This window comes from Meriones unguiculatus, chromosome 7 (genome assembly GCF_030254825.1).
Source record: "Meriones unguiculatus strain TT.TT164.6M chromosome 7, Bangor_MerUng_6.1, whole genome shotgun sequence".
Taxonomy (NCBI): domain Eukaryota; kingdom Metazoa; phylum Chordata; class Mammalia; order Rodentia; family Muridae; genus Meriones; species Meriones unguiculatus.
The window spans coordinates 72,263,594-72,285,883 of record NC_083355.1 but is presented as its reverse complement, the minus strand read 5'-3'; the positions used below and the strand labels follow the sequence as shown (position 1 = coordinate 72,285,883).

General features: G+C 35.3%; 1 protein-coding gene across 2 annotated transcripts in view; it reads left to right on the top strand.

Annotated features, from left to right (window-relative positions):
* Mis18bp1 (MIS18 binding protein 1) overlaps positions 1-22,290 on the top strand; it is a 34,036-nt gene that overhangs the window by 5,388 nt on the left and 6,358 nt on the right. The window contains exons 3-11 of one of the 2 annotated variants that reach the window (XM_021657219.2): positions 1,361-1,788; positions 3,352-3,425; positions 6,959-7,089; positions 7,701-7,788; positions 8,722-8,870; positions 11,890-11,993; positions 13,369-13,465; positions 16,274-17,081; positions 20,831-21,003. In XM_021657219.2, coding sequence (XP_021512894.1) covers positions 1,361-1,788; positions 3,352-3,425; positions 6,959-7,089; positions 7,701-7,788; positions 8,722-8,870; positions 11,890-11,993; positions 13,369-13,465; positions 16,274-17,081; positions 20,831-21,003 — 2,052 coding nt within the window. Of the gene's footprint in view, positions 1-1,360; positions 1,813-3,351; positions 3,426-6,958; positions 7,090-7,700; positions 7,789-8,721; positions 8,871-11,889; positions 11,994-13,368; positions 13,466-16,273; positions 17,082-20,830; positions 21,004-22,290 lie in introns of both variants that reach the window. The other variant, XM_021657218.2, reaches the window with a different exon arrangement.

The following is a 22,290-nucleotide window of genomic DNA, read 5'->3' as shown; positions in this document are numbered from 1 at the left end:
GGTCAAAGAATTATAAATTTTGGTTGAATTTGCAATTAGGTCTCAATATTTTGAATTTTAAAGGGTGGGTTAGAACTTATTAATTGTTAGGACCACCTGAAAGGGCCTGTGGTCAACCACACAGGTCCTTACCATCCTCTGGTACACAGTAGGCTGGGATGTGCTGCTATTTAAAAATCGGAGTAAATCCTGTCCAGGTATCTCCAATGGCTTCTGAGGACTACACCCTCGTCTTTGAGGCTACATATACCGGGAGGAATCACAGCCCAAGTCTGCTTATAGAAGGTTTAATAGTATGCTTTTGTCTTGAAAAGGCAAATTGTAATTTGGAGAATTTTTATTTTCTCTCAGCATGATGTAAGTACAGAAAGTGAAGTGAAGGCAAGAGGAGATAGTAAAGGGAAGTTTTTATGTCACTGTTATTTGTTATAAAAGCACACTATACTGGTTTGATTGTTACTGACTCTTAAATGCCTTCTAAATTCTGAAGTGTTTCTTTTTAAAGTGCCAACCTACAAGAAGTTTCTCTGAAATCATCAAGCATCATTTTCAGTGGCTTAATCACTGTTCTGCTATGAAAAGACACCATGTCCACAGTAACTCTTACAAAAGAAAGTATGTAATTGGGAGCTTGCTCATAGTTTCAGGGTTGTTAGCCTATTTTCACCATGTCAGGGAAGCGTGGTATGCAGGCAAGCTTTGGATTGGTAGTAGAGAGCTACATCCTGATCCACAGACAGAGGCAGACAGACACACTGGGCTTTTGAAACCTCAAAGCCTACCCCAGTGACACACTTCCTGCAACAAGGCCACACCTTTTAATCCTTTCAGATAGGTGACTAAGCATTCAAATATATGAACTTATGGGGTCCCATTCTTATTCAGAGTACCATACCCAGCAAACAAAAGATTCAACACCAGTAGACAAAGCAGAAAGGCACAATTTAAGTTATAGTAGACTCTTCTGTGTTGTTTGTTATATGTTTGCAGTTGTTTTGTTTTTTTGCCAGTTACTTCAAAGTATTAAATGTTCTAGGTAGTTCCCAGTGGGCAGTAAGAACTAACTACATCTTGAATTATAATAGTGGGTGTGGTAGTACATGCCTTTAATCTCAGAACTCAAGAGGCAGAGGCAGATTTGGTGCTAGCCTGGTTCCAAGATAAACCAGGGCTACATAGAAAGACTGTTTTAAAACAAAACACTAGAGACACTTAGATTGAGTATGAGAGTAGACTATTCTTAATCTGATGTCCTTTAAATATAAGCAGTTTAAAACTTATTTCTATAGACCCTTTCTATAATTTTTAATTAATTCATTTGCTTGCCTATTTATTTATTTGTTTGTTGTATTTTTGGCAGATCCTTCATTCCTGAACCAAGACCCAAAAATTGTCTCAGCTTCATGCATCTCAAGGAAGGCATTAACTAGAGCTCAGTTTGCTAGACAAGTTCTTCAATCAAAAGAGAATACTGTTAAAATCCCTGTGTCCAAAAACAACACATATGTTTTGGAAAGCATTAATTCTACTTATGAAAAGTTGGGAAATACTGATGTTAATTCTCTTAGTACGAATTGTGTTCCAATTAAGAATCTTAACCAATATGATACTGATGTGAATACAGAAGAGAGTGCACAAGAGGATATTACAGAACAAAATGAAAAAACAGTGCCTAAAAGGACTATTCAAGGTCCCATGAAAGCTACATCTAAACCTACACCTGCAAGACCAAGGCTTAATATAATACCTCACCGGTCTCAAAGAAAGGTTACAAAGCTTCAAACTATCGTAAGTGAAGTAAAAAAACACCAGGTAGGGAGACATTTAAGGCAGACGTTAATGTCTGTTTTTAATTGCCCCCTCATTTCTGTTCTTCAAGAGGTTTAGGCTCTTTTTATGCTTTATTTCTTGTTTTATTATTGGCTATAGCAACTATAAGCCTAGAGGAAAGACAAATGGGCTGAAAGTAAAGTGACTTTGTTGTTAATTCTTGCTCTATTATGAGTTGTAAACTTTAACAACTCACTTATGCCTCTAAGAGATGAACACTGACATCACTCTTACTTCTATGCTGACTTTTGAGGTATAATTAACATTTGAAATAGAAAAGAATTATAATAGCTTAAAGAGTTGGGATTTTACTTGATTGAAAGTTATATAGGGTGAACAGGAAAATACTTTAGAGCATCAAACTGTTAAATTAAGATATATTTCTCTTTCCTTAAAATAGAGATGATACTCACCTCCTAGAGTTGTAAAGATAATATGAACTAGTGAATCTGAGGCAGGTGGAACATTTTTTCATATATCCTGCTGCCTGCTGGTATATCTAAATGTGGAGAAAAATAATATGAATCCCACTTTTATAACTTTTTCTCAGTTCTAGGAATCAAACCCAGGAATTTGTGCTATACCATTAATCCATATCCCCAGATACCTATATTTTATTTTATTTTTAATTTTTTATTAATTATAGTTTATTCACTTTGTATCCCAGTGTAGCCCCTTCCTTTATTCTCTCCCTATCCTACCCTCCCTCATCTCCTCCCATGCCCCTCTCCAAGTTCACTGACCCCCTTCCCCCTGACCCTAGCCTATCAGGTCACGGTGCAATACCAAAGACCATCTGCTCATTTTAGCATTTTGGTTCAACCAAATTCTCTGGGGAATTTGTCTTTAAATAAAAATGTATGCTTTTATTTAAAGTGAATGGTTACTCGTTACATTAATTTTGGCTTTAGTTTCACTCAGAAACACTTTAATCTTAAATTTTTATGAACTATATATGTTTTTATTATCAGTGTTCATGGAAAAATTTATATGTTAATGACATTTTACTTAACACCAAAATCACTTTCTGAGGTATTCAGCTGTTTGCTTGGGAATAGAATGCTATTGAATCTTTATTACCAGCTGTGACCTGAATGGTATATAGAAGCTGAAAATATAGTTTAATAAAAATATACTCTTAATTTTTTTGGAGACAAAGTACATAATATATTTGGCATTTTAAATCCCCCCCCCCGAAGTTGTTGTGTTTTCTATAAGATTTGGTAGTTCAATGTATATGTTAAGATCTTCCCTTGATGGTTAAGCTGTTTTGTATGAATATTTGAAATGCAGACATATAGTATAATCTCAGGTAAGTATATATTTTTTTCTTTTATTCAATAAAGTGGTTTTAAACAATTGATGTTTAAAATGGGCTGGTTCTTATATAGATGGGTACTAAGAAATCATTAGGATTACTTAAGGTTTTTTTTGTAATTCAGTTTTTCTAATGCTAAATGCTAACTTAGTAATGCTGCATATAAGTAGTAAAATGAATGTCTTTGCTTTATGCTTAATTAGGCAGTCCAGCTACAAGAATGGGTGATTAAAGTCATCAATAATAATACTGCTATATGTGTAGAAGGAAAACTGGTGTAAGTATAACATTTAAGTATTTTTTAAAAACACTTAAGTTGGCTGTATGTAAGTGATAAGTGACAAACAGCATCTTCCTACAGAACACATTCTCATGAGATTATATATAAACTGAAGGCAAATGCAAAACATGACATTAATCTTTTGATGAAGTTATCTAATGTAAATTACTGATCCATCAAAGGATCAAAATTATTTAAAGTTGCCAAGCAGTTACATATTAATTGATACTTTGTTCTCTCAGAAGTGAAAGCATTGTCAGAAGAGTAGACTTTAAGCTTTTGAAAACCAGTTTCTCCATAGTGAAACAATCTGCAGTGGAACATAAAGAATATCTAAGGTTAAATATGTAAAGTCTAGTGGTCTACTTTGTCTTACTGCATTATCTCTCTTTTCCATAAATGTTCAATATGTAGCATAGATTGACTTTTGTGTGAATCCCATTATTGCTGCTTACTATCATTGCTACTTGAACAAGTTATTTTTTTATGAGGCTCAACTTTTTCATTGGTAAAGTAATAATAATAATATGACTAATATTGTAGGAAGGATTTTCTTGTTTTGAGAGTATCTCATGTAGTCCAGGCTGGCCTTACACTGATAGGTACTTGCATATGACTTTCAACTCATGCTTGGTGGGTAACTTTGTTGTAGGCAGTGTTATGATAGTCTACAAAGAGTCCAGGACAGCCAAGGCTACAGAGAAACCCTGTTTCAAACAAAACAATAATAAAAAAGAAATCATGTATCAAAAATATATTAAATCAGTTAATATTTACAATATTAGAGAACAGTGCCTTTTAGAGTATGATTTAAATGTTAAATGAAGTTGTGGGCTGTGGTGGCATGTACCTTTAAATCCTACACTTCAGTGGCAGAAGCAGGTGGGTCTCTGTAAGTTTGAGGCTAACCTGGTCTACATAGTTCCAGGACAGCTGGCCTATGTGGAGAGATCATGTCTCAGCAATAACAAAAGAAACAAACAAGAAGCCATACCTTCCCCAAAAGAACAGAAACAATTATGTTTGTATTTCAAGACAGGGTTTCTCTGTATAGCCTTGGCTATCCTAAACTCACTTTGTAGACCAGGCTGGCCTCAAATTCACAGAGATCCACTGCCTCTGCCTCCCCAAGTGCTGAGATTATAGGCATGTGTCACCACTGACTGTCCCTTACCCTAAATTATATTAAATAAAGCGAAAAAGATTCAAAGATAAGTATTAAGATATAATTTTAATCCCATTTGTTGAAATTGAGAGAACTTCTTTATAACGTGAATGTTTATTATCTGTCAAATGAAGAATGCTTAGCACTTATCTAGTAGATCTTCATATTTGATTCTAATTTTTTTTATCATTCAGTTTTCTTTTTTATTATTTTTTACAATTTATTCACTTTGTATCCTGGCTGTAGCCCCCTGCCTCATCTCCTCCTGGTCCCACCCTACCTCAATTTTCTTTTTTTTTTTTTTTTAATTCTTTTTAAAAAAAAATTTAATTATAGTTTATTCACTTTGTATCCCAGCTGTAGCCCCCTCCCTCCATTCTCTCCCAATCCCACGCTCCCTCCCTCATCTTCCCCCATGCCCATCTCCAACTCTTCTAATTTAATATTCTTAATCATTTAAAGATGTATGAAGAGAAGATTTCTGGGTAAATGATTTGCTACTTTATTTATTTATTTATTTTTTTGCAACTAGCACCTTTACACAATGGAAGGTAAAAACATTTGCCTGTATATTTATAGTTTTGAAAAGAAAAAACAACAACAACAAACTCAAAACAAGACCCTTACAATTAGATGGATCTACTGGACATTTTAGGCATGGATCAGGGACTTGAGAAATGGCTTAGTGGTTATGAGCACTGACTGCTCTTCCAGAGGACCTAGGTTCAAGTCCCAGCATCCTCATGACAGCTCACAACTCTCTGTAACTCAAGATCTAACATCCTTACACAGACAGACATGTAGGCAAAACAGCAATGCACATAAAATAAGTAAATTTAAAAAAAGAAAGAAAAGAACATAGAGCAGGAGGGAGGGAATGATGGCATAGTGGTTAATACCACTTTCTGCTTTTCCAGAGGACACAAGTTCAATTCCCAGCATCCTCAAGACAGCTCACAACTGTCTGTAACTCAAGATACAACATCTTTATACAGATAGACATACATGCAGATAAAACACCATTGCACATAAATTTAAAAAGAGAAAGGAAGAAAAGAACATGGAACAAGAAGAAGGGAGTGGGGGTGCTCATGTAATCTATAATCTCAGGTCCTTGGAGGATGTAAAATTCCAGGGCTATCTTGGGTACCATAGTAAGAGCAGAGCTTCTTGCCGGGTTGTACTACCTTAATTTGATCCCTGAGACTCGCATGTTGGAAGTAAAGAACTGATCCCCAGAAACTGTCTCTGACTCCATAAGAATTTCATAGCTAATACACAAAATAAAGATGTAAAAAAAAAATTGCAAGACCCTATCTGAATAAATAAAAATAATATTTATGCAAAACAGTCAACAAAAATGTGAGGAAAAGGGCCACCAAAAATCTTTGAAGGCTTACTAACTATTAAGCTGAAGTTTCAAATGTTGCCAGCAGCAAATATTTGATGACTGTTTCTTTTTCTTCTCTTTAATTTAATTTAATTTTTTTTTATTATTAGTTACATTTTGTTAACTCTGTATCCCAGCTGTATCCTACTCCCTCATTCCCTCCCAATCCCCCCCTCCCTTCCTCATCTCCTCCCTGCCCCTTTCCAAGTCCACTGATTGGAGAGGACTTCCTCACCTTTCATCTGACCCTGTTTTATCAGGTATCTTCAGGACTGGCTGCAAAGTCCTCCTCTGTGGCCTGCTCCTCCCTTGGGGGGGAGGAGAGGTCAAAGAGCCTGCCATTGAGTTCCTGCAGAAATAGTGCCTGTTCCCCTTACTATGGGAAGCCAATTGGTTACTGAGCTACCGCGGGCTTCATCCGAGCAAAGGTTCTAGATTATATTCATACATTGTCCTTGGTGGAGTGTCAGTCTCAGAAAAGACCCCCGTGCCCAGATATATTTGGTCCTTGTGGAGCTCCTATCCTTTCCACGTCATGACTGTTTCTTTATACTAGTGCTATATTTTTTTTTTATTGGGTACATTGATTGACAACAGTATAGTTAGTTTCTTGGCTATACTTTGAGAATCACATTAGCCAAGCAGTTGAGTTCTGAACTAGTTAGCCATCAAGTATTTTGTAATTAGATTAATAATCTTGTTATTGTTGTGGTAGCTAAGAGTATAAAATTAGTACTTCCTTTTGGAGTGGAGGGTGACATCAAGACTGCATCTCACTATGAAGCTCTAATTGTCATTGAACTTACTATGTACACCAAGCGGATCTCAGTTGAGTAATCTTCCTGCTTTTACCTATAAGGTGCCAGGATTACATATACCTGGCTCAAGTTTGTATGCGTATTCGTTTGTGTATGTGTATTTCTGATAAAGTGTGAATATTTTGACCTTATTAACTTATCCTTTTTTTTTTCCTAGAAATATGCCTAATGTTTACTGGCATAGTAATGTAATTATAGAGCGGATTAAATACAATGAACTTAAGACATTATCAGGCAACATTTATATGTTAAAAGGAGTGATAGACCGGATTTCCATGAAGGAAGCAGGTAAATGGGTATCAGTGTTAGTTAAATCTTTCCATAGCTTCCTCTTTTTCCTAAGTAAATCCCAGGCTCATGAATTGACCCTAACTTTATTACTCATTAGAGTAAACTTCTAGTACTAACTCTTCATTGTAGTTCAGCTTTGCTTGTCTTATTTCAGAAACAAACCAGCTATTCCCCTATCACAAGGCTTTTCATTTTCCTGTTTCTAATAATTCCATTTTGCCACCTGACTCATTCTCTCATGTCTCCAAGATTTGGCTTTCTATTTCATTAGGATTTCCCTGACTAACCCCTTTTCAATTTGTTGTCTTATCCTTTTCTCCCATCAATATGCGTAACCATTTTTTCTCTGATACTAATCTAGCAAATAATTTTACTTCCTGGCTGTGCTGTTTCTCTTATACACTAGACATCCAGTATATATTACTGGGAATTTTTATTTACCTAACTGATGGGTCCTCAGTATTCCAACAGTACTTGACATAAACCGTAACTGCATGTTTCTTGACTGACAGTGAATTATAGAGACCCCTTTAAAAGTCTAGGCTTTTGGCTAATTTTCTTTTTTTAATTAAAATAATTATGTATTTATTTTGCTTTTTGTTAAATAGGATATCCCTGTTATATCATAAGAAAATTTATGTTTGGATTCCCTGAAAATTGGAAGGAACATATTGATAATTTTCTAGAAGAATTAAGGTAAACTGTCTTCAGTTTTTAAAAATGGGCTTTATCAAAGTATAAGTTATGTTCTGTAAAATGTACTCATTTTAGATACAAATTTGATGAGCCTTCTTAGATATGTATGTTTACGTAAACATTGTGACATGGTTTTTAGTTTGTTGGTTTTAGTTTTTGTGTCTGTATGCTAGTTTTGAAATTTTTTTTGTCATCTTAGGAATTTTAGAAATAAGAAACATTTATTAAAATTTCTGCCATATTGAATAAGTTCAAAAAGAAAATAAAATTTGAGATACATTTCCGAGAATTCTTCAATCACCTACCCTTTAAATGGCATGTAGTTGTTAAATATTTGTCTGATGTTCTTGATTCATTAATCTCCATTAATTTTCAGTAGTTTTTGAGTACCTGCCAGGTACTCAAACATTGAGAGAAAAATTTTATTAATTCTTTTTTCTTCGGGAGCCGGGAGCCGGGAGCCAGTAGGATATAGAGAGCTTTAAATTTGATAACTACAAGTAACTTATAATAGGAATTGGTGACTGTTTTTAGTGTAAAGTGCCAGATGCTATTTTTGTGGGCATGTTACTTCTTTTCCCAACCATTCAACTCTGTCTTTTCAATAGGAAAGCAACTATAGGTATTTCAGTAAGCCTTATTTATAAAAATAGGCAACTGCCCAATAGTGTTCTTTAATCTTGGCCTCACATTTGCTAGGTAAGTACTCTACCACTGTAGCTGTTTCTCCTAACATTTTGTTAAATCTACTTAAATAATTGTTCTTTGTTTTATTGAAGTACTCATTTCTTTTGAGAAGAGTCTCATAACAGGTTAATCTCACCATGTAGCCTAATCTGGCCTTGAACTCCTTGAGCATCCTATTTGTGGGTTGAGCTTCTTAGGTTTTTGAGAACCACTATTAAAGAAAAAAAAATAACACAATTGTTTTAGGGCTGGAAAAAAGAACAGGAATAAGAACAGACAGAAAACAGCAAGATTCCACGATAAGCAAAAATTAAGGAAAAATGATGCAGAAGGTAAACAAACAGATGTCCTCCAAAGGGCCAACATCACTTATGACCTTAATGGTGATAGCTTGGGTATGTTTGAATTTTTCTTTGTTGCTAAAGTGGTAGAGTCTTACATAAGCTTAACACTGTTGTATATAATATGTAGTGTGGTGCTCTTTGAATAGAACCTTAAAATTTCTTTTTGATTACTAAAGTGACTGCATTGCCTTTTATTTCATGGAATAAACCTTTAATCACAATGCTAACCTCCTGATAAGTATATCAATAAAAGATTATATTTAGGCTACCAGCAATCTTGTAGTAGAGACAAGTATCTATATTTGCTTTTATGGAGGAACTGGCATATATTCTTGAGTGACAAGTGCTATAAAAGTTGGCAGAACTGTTCTATGTCAGGTCTTTTCTAACATAATCTACTTCTCACACCATTCACTTTCATAAATAATTTATGAAGATTAATGTATAGTCTTCTCTATTATAGATGATAAAAGTTACTGAAATCCTTTGTGCACATTTCTCGGATTTTATCTTTGTAGCTAAGAGCTGTAAAAAATTTTAAAACTTCTAAGAATTACAGATTGTTTTTGCTAAAGCCATGGCACCACGTTAGCTACTACATTTTTTTCTAATGATGTTATACTATTTTTTTCTTTATTAATTACATTTTATTCACTTTGTATCCCCCCTGTGGTTCCCTCCTTCCTCCCATCCTAATCCCCCCCTTCCTCCACCCTCTGCATGCACACCCTCCCTAAGTCCACTGATAGGGGAGGTCCTCCTTTCCTTCCTTCTGCTTCTAGTCAACTAGGTCTCATCAGGAGTGGCTGCATTGTCTTCCTCTGTGGTCTGGTAATGCAGATTCCTCCTCAGGGGGAGGTAATCAAAGAGCAGGCCAATCAGTTCATGTCAGAGACAGTCCCTGTTCCTATTACAATGGAACCCACTTGGATACTGAACTGCCATGGGCTACATCTGTGCAGGGATCTTAGGTTATCTCCATGCATAGTCCTTGGTTGGAGCAGCAGTTTCAGGAAAGACCCCTGTGCTCAGATATTTTGGTTCTGTTGCTCTCCTTGTGGAGTTCCTGTCCTCTCCAGATCTTACTGTTTCCCACTTCTTTCCTAAGATTCTGTGCACTCTGCCCAAAGGTTACCCATAAGTCTCAGCATGCATTGATAGTCTGCAGGGCAGAGCCTTTCAGAGGTTCTTAGGACTATATTACTTGCTATTGTCTCCACTCCCTCACTCCCACTGTTTTTTTTTTTTTACTCCTAAGTGAAAAATAACCCTGAGTTGCTTTTTTAAGAAAGTGATCTGAATTGTAACTATGATTATTGCAAACGTTGTTGAAAACATGTGGCAAGTAGGATGGAATATAAATTTAAAAGATTGAAGTTTGGCAAACTATTTAATATGCTAACTATGCACATAGGAGAAACCAAATGATTTTAAAGCATCTTTTATGGACCTTGCTTCATGTTACAAATTTGGGAATGAATAAGGCTTGGCATCTCCTTTTAGTAAATGCAGTTTAAGGCACATATGTTATATGTATCATTTTTCTAAGATGATTCAGTATATCTTTTGTTTTATGAAACTTTTAGATACTAATTTTATGAAGTTTTAGGTACTTATTATGTTATCACAAATTGTTTTTAGTGGTTATTTTGTCATTATTAATACGTATATATCAGTATATTACTTTCTGTGAGAAAATAATGAAAAACACAGCTGGAAAAAAGGCTCAGAGGTTAAGAGTATGTATCACTCTTTCCGTTCCTAGTACCCTTATCAAGCAGCTCACACCTGCCTAAATCTCAGCTCCAGGGAATTCAGTACCCTTTTTTGGCTTTTGCACAAACCCACACACAAGAACACAGGCACATGTATACACAATTAAAAGTTCAAAAAACCCTTAACTATGCCTAACATTAAACAACTAAGATTATAAAAGTGTGCCAACCCGTGATAATTTAAAGATGGCATGGTTGTGTTTTGGTTAACTAATATGTAATTTTCCATATTTAGTGCTATTACAGTTTAAAAACTATCTCTGCTATAATAGTTACATACACATATTATGAAGTATTTACTATTGAATCAGCTTCCTATACTGTAAAATAATCTCTAGGGTTAGGGCCATCTGTGTGTGTCTTTACAGTTCTTAAAAGAGTGACAAATGCCTTTAAGGCCAGGTGTTCTGGCATGTGCCTATAATCCCAGCACTTAGGAGAATGAAGCAGGAACATCTGGAATTTAAGGTCAGCTTGGTCTAGAGTACAAAACCCAATCTCAAACAGCAATAACACCTAAAACAAAAGTCCTTGTACTTTTTATGAATCTTTTTAACTAATTTTTAAATTAGGTTTGTTTGTATATAATGAGTGTGAGTGTGGATGCTTATGAGCTCCTGTGCTCCTATGGAGGAAAATGTTTTCCACAAAATAATGTTATACTTGAGATTTTGAGGAAAATAACGTGGGTTTAGTTATACATTAAAGTGTATAAATTAACTGAAACATAATTTCATACATGTAATAAAATAAAAACTGTCACGAGCTTTCTATTTAGTTGATGTGCAGTTAGAATGTATAGAATGTAAATTCACAAAATAATACTGTTCTGGTTTTAGATAGAGGTTCAAAGCAGGTGTAATTGTTCAATTTTGGGCTTGGTTTTTTTTTTTTTTTGGTTTTGTTATTTTAGAAAAATAAAAGTGATTTGAACTAACCTATACTTTATACAGCGTAGTCTGTCCTATAAAAATTATTTCATTATAATCAAATTACAGTGAATATGTGCCATTTCTTTAGACAGATTGTTGTTCTCATATTTGGCTCTTTAATGTGAAAAAGCATCTTTTCCTCTTTCTATTTTTCTTTCCTCTTTTACTCTCCCTTTTTCTAACTCTCTCTTCTTTTAGCTTCCTTTCTTTATCTTTTTCTCTTCCCTGAGACAGTCTCTTTATGTTGCTAACACTATTTTTAGTCTTCTGGATGATGGGAATACAGGCAAAGACCACCATAAACTGCTGAAAAAAAGCTAATCTTTTATGTAACTATTTAATGCTCCATCTTTGAATTCACAGAAATGAAGAAAAATAAGCACAGTGGGTTGTCAGGAGCTATGGAATTAAACACTGGATATAATAATTGTCAAAATAAGCCACAGTTAAGGCTCCTTCATAACCAAGTAAGTTAGAGTATCTAAATGATGGAGTAGATTACTTACTCAGTCGGGTAAGGTACTAATGCTTAGGAATGTAATGTGGTACTAGGACTGCATCAAAAGATACAAGGTTTTTTTGTTTTGTTGGTAAGTATGTTTATATTAGTCAGTTGTAACTTAAAAACTGCAAAAGTCAAAAGGGGTGTATTTGATGTCTTAAGAATTGTAAGAATTGTTTTAGAAATACGATCTCAGATATCTTTAAATCAGTGTTTAAGAGAAAGTTAGAAAAGTAAAAGCTTACACTGAACAGTAAAAATTGTTATTTTTTAATTTTTTTTTTTCGGAAACTGCTGTTGAAGTTAAATAGGTATTATAGGGATTATGTGTCTAATAAATGATAAAAAAAAACAATACAGTGATGAGAATCCACTTCCATTGGTACAGTATTTGGTATGTATGGGAGATATACCCTTTGTTTGATCCCAGTACTCCTATTTTTTAGCTTATAAAAGTGTCCATAGGATAAAATTTCTGCAACTTTTTGGTGCTCTTAAATGTCTGGATACAATGTAATTATCTGTTAGAGCTGCTTGCAGTTCATATATGTAGATAGTAGGAATTTTGTCTAGTCTTTTTCTTTTTAAGGCCTCTGAACTGCATTTTGGAAAAAACTGTTAAATTTAACTTTAATTCTCATAGTTTTATGTTTTTTTGTGTTTTAAGATCTATATTTATTTATTTACTTATTGGTGGGGGTCATATGTGTGCTACCTTAAGCATATGGCAGTCCAAAACAACTTGCACAAGTTTTCTTCTATCATGTGAGTTCTGAGGATCAGCTTCATTACTTGCTGAGCCATCTCTCCAGCCCATAGAGATTTTTATTAAGTTTGCAACTGTAAGTTAATGGTACTTATTTTCCATTTAAAAAGTACAGGCAACAATAACAAAAGTAAAGCTTTGTAGAGTTAAGTCTTAAATAAAGCATATAAAAAAGTACTTCAAATATAGGCTGTAGACATGGCTTAGTAGTTAGGAGTACTTCCTGTTTTTCCCGAGAACCATGGTTCAGTTCCCAGAACCTACATCAGTTAGCTCACAGTTGTCTAACTCCAGCTCAAGGGGATCTGATATATCTTCTGGCCTCTATTGGGCACTCGTATATACATGGCATATACTCAGACACATACACTTAGAAAAAAGTAAAAAGTTTCTAAAAAGTAAAGTTGCAAATAGTTAAACACTTTTATACGATCAGGTTGTATGTAGTACATCTAAAGTTACAGTTCCAACAGGATTTTCTGAATGTTTCAGTACCTAGAATGATTTATACTTGATGTATGCCCAAGATCATGTCAAGATTATAGTTATTAAAAGTACATTGTTTGTTTTGAAGGAATTAACTGGAAAGAAAGATCGCAGAAAATCTCCCTCAAAAAACGTTGCAAATTGTGAAGGAATAAATGAAAAGAAAATTCAAAGTCAGGAGCAAGGTAATATCTCTCGTAGTTATGTAATGACTAGGATAATAACTTTCAAATATTTTTAACATAATAAATGAACTTTTTAAGTTTCTTGAAATAAAATGGTAAAGATGTTAATGATGTAGGTACTTGGGCATAAAATGATTACTTAGTGAACTAGCCTGTTACTTTAAATATGGTATTTTTTACAGGTTTGGCTTAATGTGATCCCTGAGTTACTCTTTCACAGTGTTATGCAGTGGCAAACATTTGTAATCCGACCACTCATGGGAGACAGAGACAGGCAGATCTCTGTAAGTTCAAGGCTAGCCGGGTCTGCAAAGCGAGTCCAGGACAGCCTAGGCTACACAGAGAAACCCTCTCTCAAAAAAAACAAAAGCAAAGCAAAACAAAAAAAGAGTTATGTATCGTTTTAAGTAGGTGTTTGCTTATATGAATGTTTTCTTTTATGAAACTAATGCCATAATTAGGGTTTGAGAAGTGTTGGTTTTTCAGAGTAATTCAGGTCTTATTTACCAAAATTTAAAGTGCCTTTTTTTCCAAATACTGACACATTCAAGATTTCATGTGATGATAAATTCATGGGCCTAGTTGTGGCAGCCCATTGGGAGTTAATGGCAAATTGGAATGCACATCTGAGCAGTGGAATTCAGCCTCTTGGCCCTGGCTATAATCTAAAGCTTGGTGGCTCAGAGACTGACCCCGGCAATTCTACAGCAGAGGGCTCTGACCCTAAGAACTAGATAATAAATTCCATGCAACCATGGAAACCAAATAGCAGGTTCTGTATAACCTTGAGTGAGCTCTCCTATGTTTTGGCTAAGTAAAATTGCCTCTGTTAGAAACTGCTTGTACCTTCCTGCTATTTAAGAGTTAATCTTTTAGTAAACAACACCTCGATCAGAATGTAGACTTGGTGTCCTTTGTGTCACTCTGTCTCTCTCCCCAGCCCTCACTCAGGTGGTATCCAGGTGTCACTGCTGGCTGGTGACAACTAGTGGTAATTCTTTTTTTTTTTTTTTTACTATAAGTGAAAATGAAGAAAAGGCTTCAAAATTCATATAAATGGAGAGGAATACAGTACTGCCTAGGCTACCACATTCAAACTATTTAATTTAAAATACCAAGAAGAGACTGAATGATAATTAAGATTAAATAAAGTAGAATGATAAAAATATTCTCACTAGAAATATTTTGTTCAAAAAATGTGCAGATTTAAAAATTTTTCTAACTGAATGCTTGACTTGATTTATGTAAGAATTAGAAGAAAATGCTTTATAAGTTTTATGATATCCATGAAAAATCTTATGGAAACTTTTTTTTGGTTTGTTTTCATTAGGATAGTTATACTAAGCAAATAAAATATTCATAAAGTATAATTTTGAAGTTTTACCCACCATTATTGTTAGCCTTTCATTTTGTTGTTGATCTTTTATGGCATGATATTTGTATATAGTTGCAATATTATTATGATGGTGTGGTAACTTAGAATTCATAAATACGTGTCTTAGTTACTGTTCTGTTGTGGTAAAGAAACAGTATGATCAAGGCAACTTATAGAAAGAAGCATGTAATTGAGGACTTCCTTGTAGTCCATGGCCGTCATGGCAGAGAACATGGCAGTAGGTAGGAATGGTGCTGGAGCAGTAGCTGAGAGTTCATATCTGACCCTCAAACATAAGACAGAGAGCTTACTTGTAATGGCATGGGTTTTTGAAACCTCACAGACTGGTTCTCAGTGACACACTTCTTCCAACAGTCAACCTCCTAATCATTCCCAAACAGTTCTACTAACTGGGGACCAAGCATTCAAACACCTGAGCCTGTGGTGGCCATTATAGTTCAAACCACCACAATAAGCCTAAGTCGGATTTAGATTTTCAGGTAGGTTTGCTTCTGTATTCTCCATTTTTGGTGAGACAGCTGGTCTCATTTGCTTTCTTCACCTATAAGATGGTAGAATAAAGATACCAATTTCTGTAGCTTCACTTATCTCCCATGATAATTCTTGGAGATTGGGAGAGGGTTGCAAATATGTGCTGCTTTACCTACACTGTGGATGAAAGTGGAACGTTATGAATAAAGTTCCATATTTTCCTAATTACATCTGTAAGTAGCACAACTTGTTTTGTATCTTTCATGCTTACTTAGATTTAGTGACTCTAGTGAATTTCATGTCTCCCAACTACATTTTGAAAATTGATTTTTAAAACATTTGTTTAGTATGTACTAATGTTGGAGAGTAAAAAAAAAAAAAGTTTATGAAGGTGAAGTTCTGATATCAATGATTTTCTCAGTCTAACTAAAGGATAATACTGGTATACAATTAAGATGAAAGACACCAAAATGGCATTTTGAAAAAGTATTCTGGAAATTTAATGGGTGAAGAGCTTTCAGGTGGAAGAATGGGGACAGTTTGTGGATACAGTAGGATAAAGAATACAGACTAAGCAAGCAATAGTTTGTCTTGTAGATGAGTAAAGGAAAATTTTCAGGGAGAGTGAACAATGAAAGTTCAGGCCCAAGCTGATTTTTAGCAATACATGTTCTAACACCCATAGAGTATTGTTCTAATTTGAGATCAGTGATAGACTGAAACTATATTGAAAGCCAGATAGAAAAGCTACATGTATGCTAGTCACCTGGGAAGTCATTTGCCGGATTGTATACATAAGTACATGCTTACATTTGAAGTGACAGTGATCTAAATAGACCAGTGTTTTGTGTAACCTGTGGGGGAAAATTGTCCTATTTTATAAGGGTATTTTCTCCTTTACTTATGAGATTTTGGTTCTGATTTTGTTCAATGAAATAAAGAGAGAACTGAAATATTAAATGTGTCCAATGATACCCTGAATACACTGGAAGAGCCTACCTCTGACAAAGAAAGAAAATGCCTGCCTCTCGATCAAAAAGAACCTTATGTTTTAATGACACCACTTAGAACTCCAAAGGTAATAGAGCAAAGATGTATGGACTACAATATCTCTATTAAAAGATTAACAGATTTTTTCAAACCAAAGCATCAGGAAGAAAGTAAATCAGATGGACATGGAACTCAAAGTCCTACCCAAAAGTCCTTAGAGACCTTTGAACATCATGTGGGTTGTGAAAACACCAAGGAGGGCTGCTGTGAATGTGATATACTCACTGTCAAACATAGAATTCAAATACCTTTCCCAAAAAATAAACAAATGCTCACCAGTGATTTTAAGAAAAAGATTGAGTTGCCCTCAAAATTGCAGAAAACTGCAACTCAAATAGCCTTATCACCTTATAGCCAGTCCACATCAGATTTGTCAAGTAAAGAGAATGAAAGAGAAATTAAAAGTAAAACCAGAGCAAGAAATACCAAAGAAGGACTGATTCAACCGAGAAAAAACACAAGCAACATCACAGAAGATATCCTCCTGGTTTCAGAATCTAAAGATAAGAGTGATTCTCAAATCACACTAAAGAAGCCTACATCTTTTACTAAGGAATCTCTTCCAAAATCTGGTGTTAACAAGAACATTCCAGTTGAAGTTAAGAGATCTGATAAAACAGACAGGCAACTGTTAGACTGTATACCTGGTTTAAATGATGATGAAGAATGGAATGAGCAAGAGTTACAGAAGCTTCATAGGTAAGTAGTTTTTGTCTCTGGAATATCTACAGAATGGTTACAAAACAGCAGAAAGGGCCAGATTTAATGACTCCTAATCATTCTTAGTATAGTGCAATTAGTGAGCTTTTCAGGAATGAGTGATTTTTCTGCTTTTTACTGGTGATAAATTCTTTAAGAATTGAATCTGAGTTTAGCTGGTGAGATAGCTCAGCAGTTAAGAGCACATTGTACAACCTTCACTGGCATTTCCCTACATGACCCTTTTTTTGCTTATTTTTCAGGCAAATGAATCTCCTTTCTTACTTTACCAAATTTTTATTTTTGTTTGTTTTCTTGCTATAGTATATTTCTTAGTGATCTTTGTTTATTTTCTACAATTCTAACTTTATTCTGTGTAAAGTGACTTTCAGATTTATCCGTTGCTCTGATTCCTTGATTTGTATTTACATTTACCTAGTGAATGTAACTATATAAATATTTCCTATAGCTCTGACTTGTAAAAATTGAAAAACATCTTTATTGATAATCATTTTTTAAATTAAAAAAAAATTTCAGTTTTTTGAGACAGGGTTTCTCTGTGTAGTCCTGGCGGCCCTGGAACTTGCTCTGTAGACAAGGCTGGCCTTCAGCTCAGAGAACGCTTGAGTCTGCCTCCAGAGTATTGACATTAATGCCAGCCATTTTTATTTCGGAAAATACCGCCTATTTTCTTAATACCCTTTGATGCGATTTGCTCAAATTGTAGAATTAACTTTGAGCTTGTAGTTTGTTCTTTTCATCTGGATAATCCAGCTTAGCTATCTCTAGGTTAGTTTTAAGAATGTAACTGAGAGCCTGGAGGTAGTGGCGCACAACTTTAATCCCAGCACTTGGGAGACAGAAGCCAAGCAGATCTCTGAGTTCAAGGCCAGCCTGGTCTACAAAGTGATTTCTGGGACAGCCAGAGCTGTTTCACAGAGAAACTCTTGTCTTGAAAAAAACAAAGACAACAACAACAACAAAATGTAACTGAAATTGTGAACTATCAGAACTTTTTGTTGCGCTTCATATTTCGCTGCAGCTTCATATTTTATACTCTCCTACTTTAGACTAAGAGCAGACAATGTTAGCAGTTTCACCTTTTCTAGCTATAGCTCTCATCATTTCCTTTTAACACAGCTTTTTAGCTTTCCAGACATCTTTAGATGTTTTTTTTTTTACTCTCATTTTCTTACTTTTTTTTTGGAGACTGGGTTTCTCTGTGTAGCCCTGGTTGTTTTGAGGCTTGCTCTGTCGAACGGGCTATCCTCAAAATCCACCTGCCTCTGCCACCTGGTTAAAGGTGTGCACCACCACCACCCTGCTAATTTTAATTTTTTTATGTTTTGTGGAATTACTTTTTCAAACAGGGTCTCGCTATGAGAACAAGCTGGCCTAGAACGATTGTTGAAGTATATTGATCTGAGCTTTCCAAGTGCTAGCATTACAGGCCTTTAGCAGCATACCAAGCCAGTCCTGCCTGCCTGCCTTCTTTCCTTCCTTCCTTTCTTCCTTTCTCTTTCTTTTTACTTCTTTTTTTCCAGTGTTGGGGATCAGACTCGGTCCCTTCTGTAAGTTAGGCAAGCGTTCTACCACTTAGGTAGAACTTTGGTTCAAAAGATAGTAAACTTTCTAGACTTCAAAGACTTAGTTGCCAGTAAAGTAGAATAAATGTGCTTGTTTCTTGGACTGTACAGTTAAAATCTGGATAGAATGTGTGGCAGCCTTTGTCAGTTTAGGAAAGTAAACAGTATTTATTCAGTTGAAAAAGTTCAGAATGTTACATATCATCAAACCTGGGTGAATGTCTATTCTTTTCCCCATTTGTATCTCCACCTAAGTTAGACTTAAGGCTAAAAGCTATCAAGAAATAGACCCTCAGACAAACAGAAGTTTGTCCATTCTAATTGTCAATTCTCTTGCTTTTTTTCTTTGACAATCTTAACCCTTTTGATCCCATAGGGCTGTCATCACAGCATCCATTAGGGTGTAGACACCTAAATCCCAGAGGAAAACCACTTTTCCCTATCACGTCCTTGAAACTTTTTCATATCCCCTCTTCTGACTTCATTAGATGTGATTGTTAGGTTTTAAACCCAGGACCCCTAACCCTAACTGTGTTAGCATACAAGCAATTCAACTGGCTGGCTCTCAGGGAACTAGCAACTGCTTATATTCTCACCAGCCACAGCTAGGTAAGCCTATAAAAGGACCACTAGCCACCCCCCCATTGACACCCCCCACCCACGTGTGTGTGTGTGTGTGTATGTGTATGTGTATGTGTATCTCCTTTTTGTGCCATGTGCTCTCTTTCTCTGCCTTTGCTCTGTTTCTCTGTCTGCGTGGCAATGTCTTTGGTCTCGTACAGGTTTTCTGAGACTGGTGAACTTGCCTGGGAGCTGTTCCAAGTAACCTTGCTGTTATATTTTTTTATTCGGCTTGAATTGGCTTATTTCATCAGTGGAGCAAACCTATTAGTAATGTCTAGTTTTTGTCAACAAGAACCTATTTTAGTCCTCTCCACTGATATAATCAGTTGATAAGCACCTGAAAAATGCCAATTACTACCCAATCTGACTTAGTGAATTGAAATCTTCAATGGTTCTGAATATTCAACCCATTGCTTTGTATTTTTTGTTTATAGCCTAGAAGCCAGATGCTTAGCACATGCAGTAATCAATGTGACAAGTTATGAGAATATGTGTTTATGAGACTATAAGGACCGTCTGACCTAGTTAAATGAATATGGGAACTAGAGGTGAAAGATAAATCAGAAATGAGCCAAAGATTCAAGATAAATTATTTCGTATAGAAATGGAAAGGGCATATTGAGAAATCTTGAAAGGAGACTAGAATGAACGGAATAATGAAAGTTGAGGAAAGAGCACATACATGATGAGACTAATGTCAGGGCATTAGCAAGAATTTTCATGGCTCTGACTACATGTTAAATTTATCTTATTAATTTACCTGGAATAGCCTGGAAGAAAGTGATAATTACTGACTTATTAAATGCATTAAGCATTATTTTTAATGAAAAAGTTCTTTTAGACAGTCCTAGATTTCCTTAAAGGTTTGTACACTACTTATAAGGTTAAAGTAATATGGTTATACTAGATAATTATCTCTAATCTGAAAACCAGAAAGCTCCAAAATCTAAAACTCTTTGTCCTAACACCAGTGGAAAATTCCACACTTAATCTTCTGTGATGGTACATCACAGTCAGAACATAAGGTGCATTAAAAATACTATATGAAATTATCTTCCGGAGACTGCTGTGGTTTAATGATAGAGTGCTTCTTAGCCATCAAAAACTCTGTAGTTACCTTTGGTCTGTATGTAGAAGATAAATATGATACATGAATTAATTTCATGTTCTGATTGGATCCCATCAAAGTTTATATATATATATTTAATATATGCCAGAATTCCCTCAAAGATCAAATCATTGAATAGTTGGACTGCAGGGGGAAATATTGAAAGATTAGAAAAGTTTTTGTACTTAATAGAAATAGTTTGAAAGCAATTTATTAGATGTGTGCAGTTATACCTTCATATTGTATTATATGGTAATAAGAAAGTTATGGAGTAGAGATTAGGATATTTTCTTTTGAATAGTTATGTAGAGTGATTTTGGTTTAAAAAACAATCCTTCAGCTTGGTAAATATCACTGACTTAGTGTGCTCTCAGGAGATTATTTTTATTGATTTGAATTCTTTGTTCTTACCTGGCTTTGGTCTCCTATAGTGCTTTTACATCTCTTCCAAAGCACAAACCTGGGTTTTGGTCAGATGTGGCTATGGCAGTAGGTACTCGAACTCCTGATGAGTGCCAAAGGAAATACACAGAAGAACCCCAAGGCAAAGGATCACGAAAACATGTCTCTAAGAAAAAGCAAGCCAATTTCAAGGTCCAAAATGGTAACTTTTATTATTGTTTTCTCAGAGTGGTTAGTGCAGTGGTTCTCAACCTTCCTAATGATGCAACCCTTTAATAGAGTTTCTCATGTAGTAGTGACCCCCCCCAAGCATAAAATTATTTTCATTGCTATTTCCTAACTGTAATTTTGCTACTGTTATGAATTGTAATGTAAATATCTGATATGCAGGATATCTGATAAGTGAACCTTCTGAGAAGGTCATTTGACTCCCAAAGGGATCATAACCCACAGGTTGAGAACCATTGGCTTAGTGTATACTCATAGCTGTGTACCAATTATTTTTCATATTTATTCATGAATCTTGTACCATTTTTTTTCTTCAAATTTTAAAATCAAGAACATAAAAGATAAAATATTTTTAAGCCTTAAACAATGTAGGTAATTCCATCAGTAGCAGCTTACTAGTTATTTGCTTTCAATTTGTTCTAAAATGCTTGAAATTGGATAGATATTTCAATATCTGAGGTATAATTTAACTTGAGCATTTGCTTACAGTCCCTGTCATCCTTTATAAAAACTAATAGATTTTGTTTTTGTAATCTGAGATTTACTCCTATCTGAGGCTTCTAGTAAAAGGTATTCTTTGTCAGAGAAGTCCTCTAGTAAGCTTTAGAGGGTACCTAATCTCCTTGCCATAATAACAATAAATCAAGTTGATCTCACAGAATAACTTTACTGGCTTTTCTTTATTTTTATAATTGAACCTAGGGCCTTGTACATGCTAGACAAGTACTATATGACCAGGCTATATTCTCAAGTCCAGTTGACAAGTTTTTTTGGCGACGGAGGTATTTCTTTTTTTGTTTGTTTGTTTGTTTGTTTTTTTAATTAAGGTATTTATTTACTTCACATCCCAATCACAGCTTCCCCTCCTGTCTCTCCCCGCTAGTCCCTCCTGCTCACCTCTCCTTCCACCCTCCTCTTTTTCTCCTTAGAAAAGGGGAGGCCTCCTGTGGCCAGCCTTAGCATATGAAGTTGCAGTAAAACTAGGTGCATCATCTTCTGTTGAGGCTAGACAAGGCAGCCCAGTTAAGAAAAAGGGATCCAAAGGCAGGCAGCAGTCAGAGACAGCCCCTGCTCCTGCTTTAGGAATCTCACATTTAGACTCGGCTGCACAACTGGTACATATGTACAGATGCCCTTGGTTCTTCCAGTGCATGCTCTCTGGTTGGTAGTTCACTCTCTGTGGTTAGTTGATTCTGTAGGTTTTCTTTTAGTGTCCTTGACCTCTCTGGCTCCTTCAGTCCTTCCATCTCTTCATCAGGAT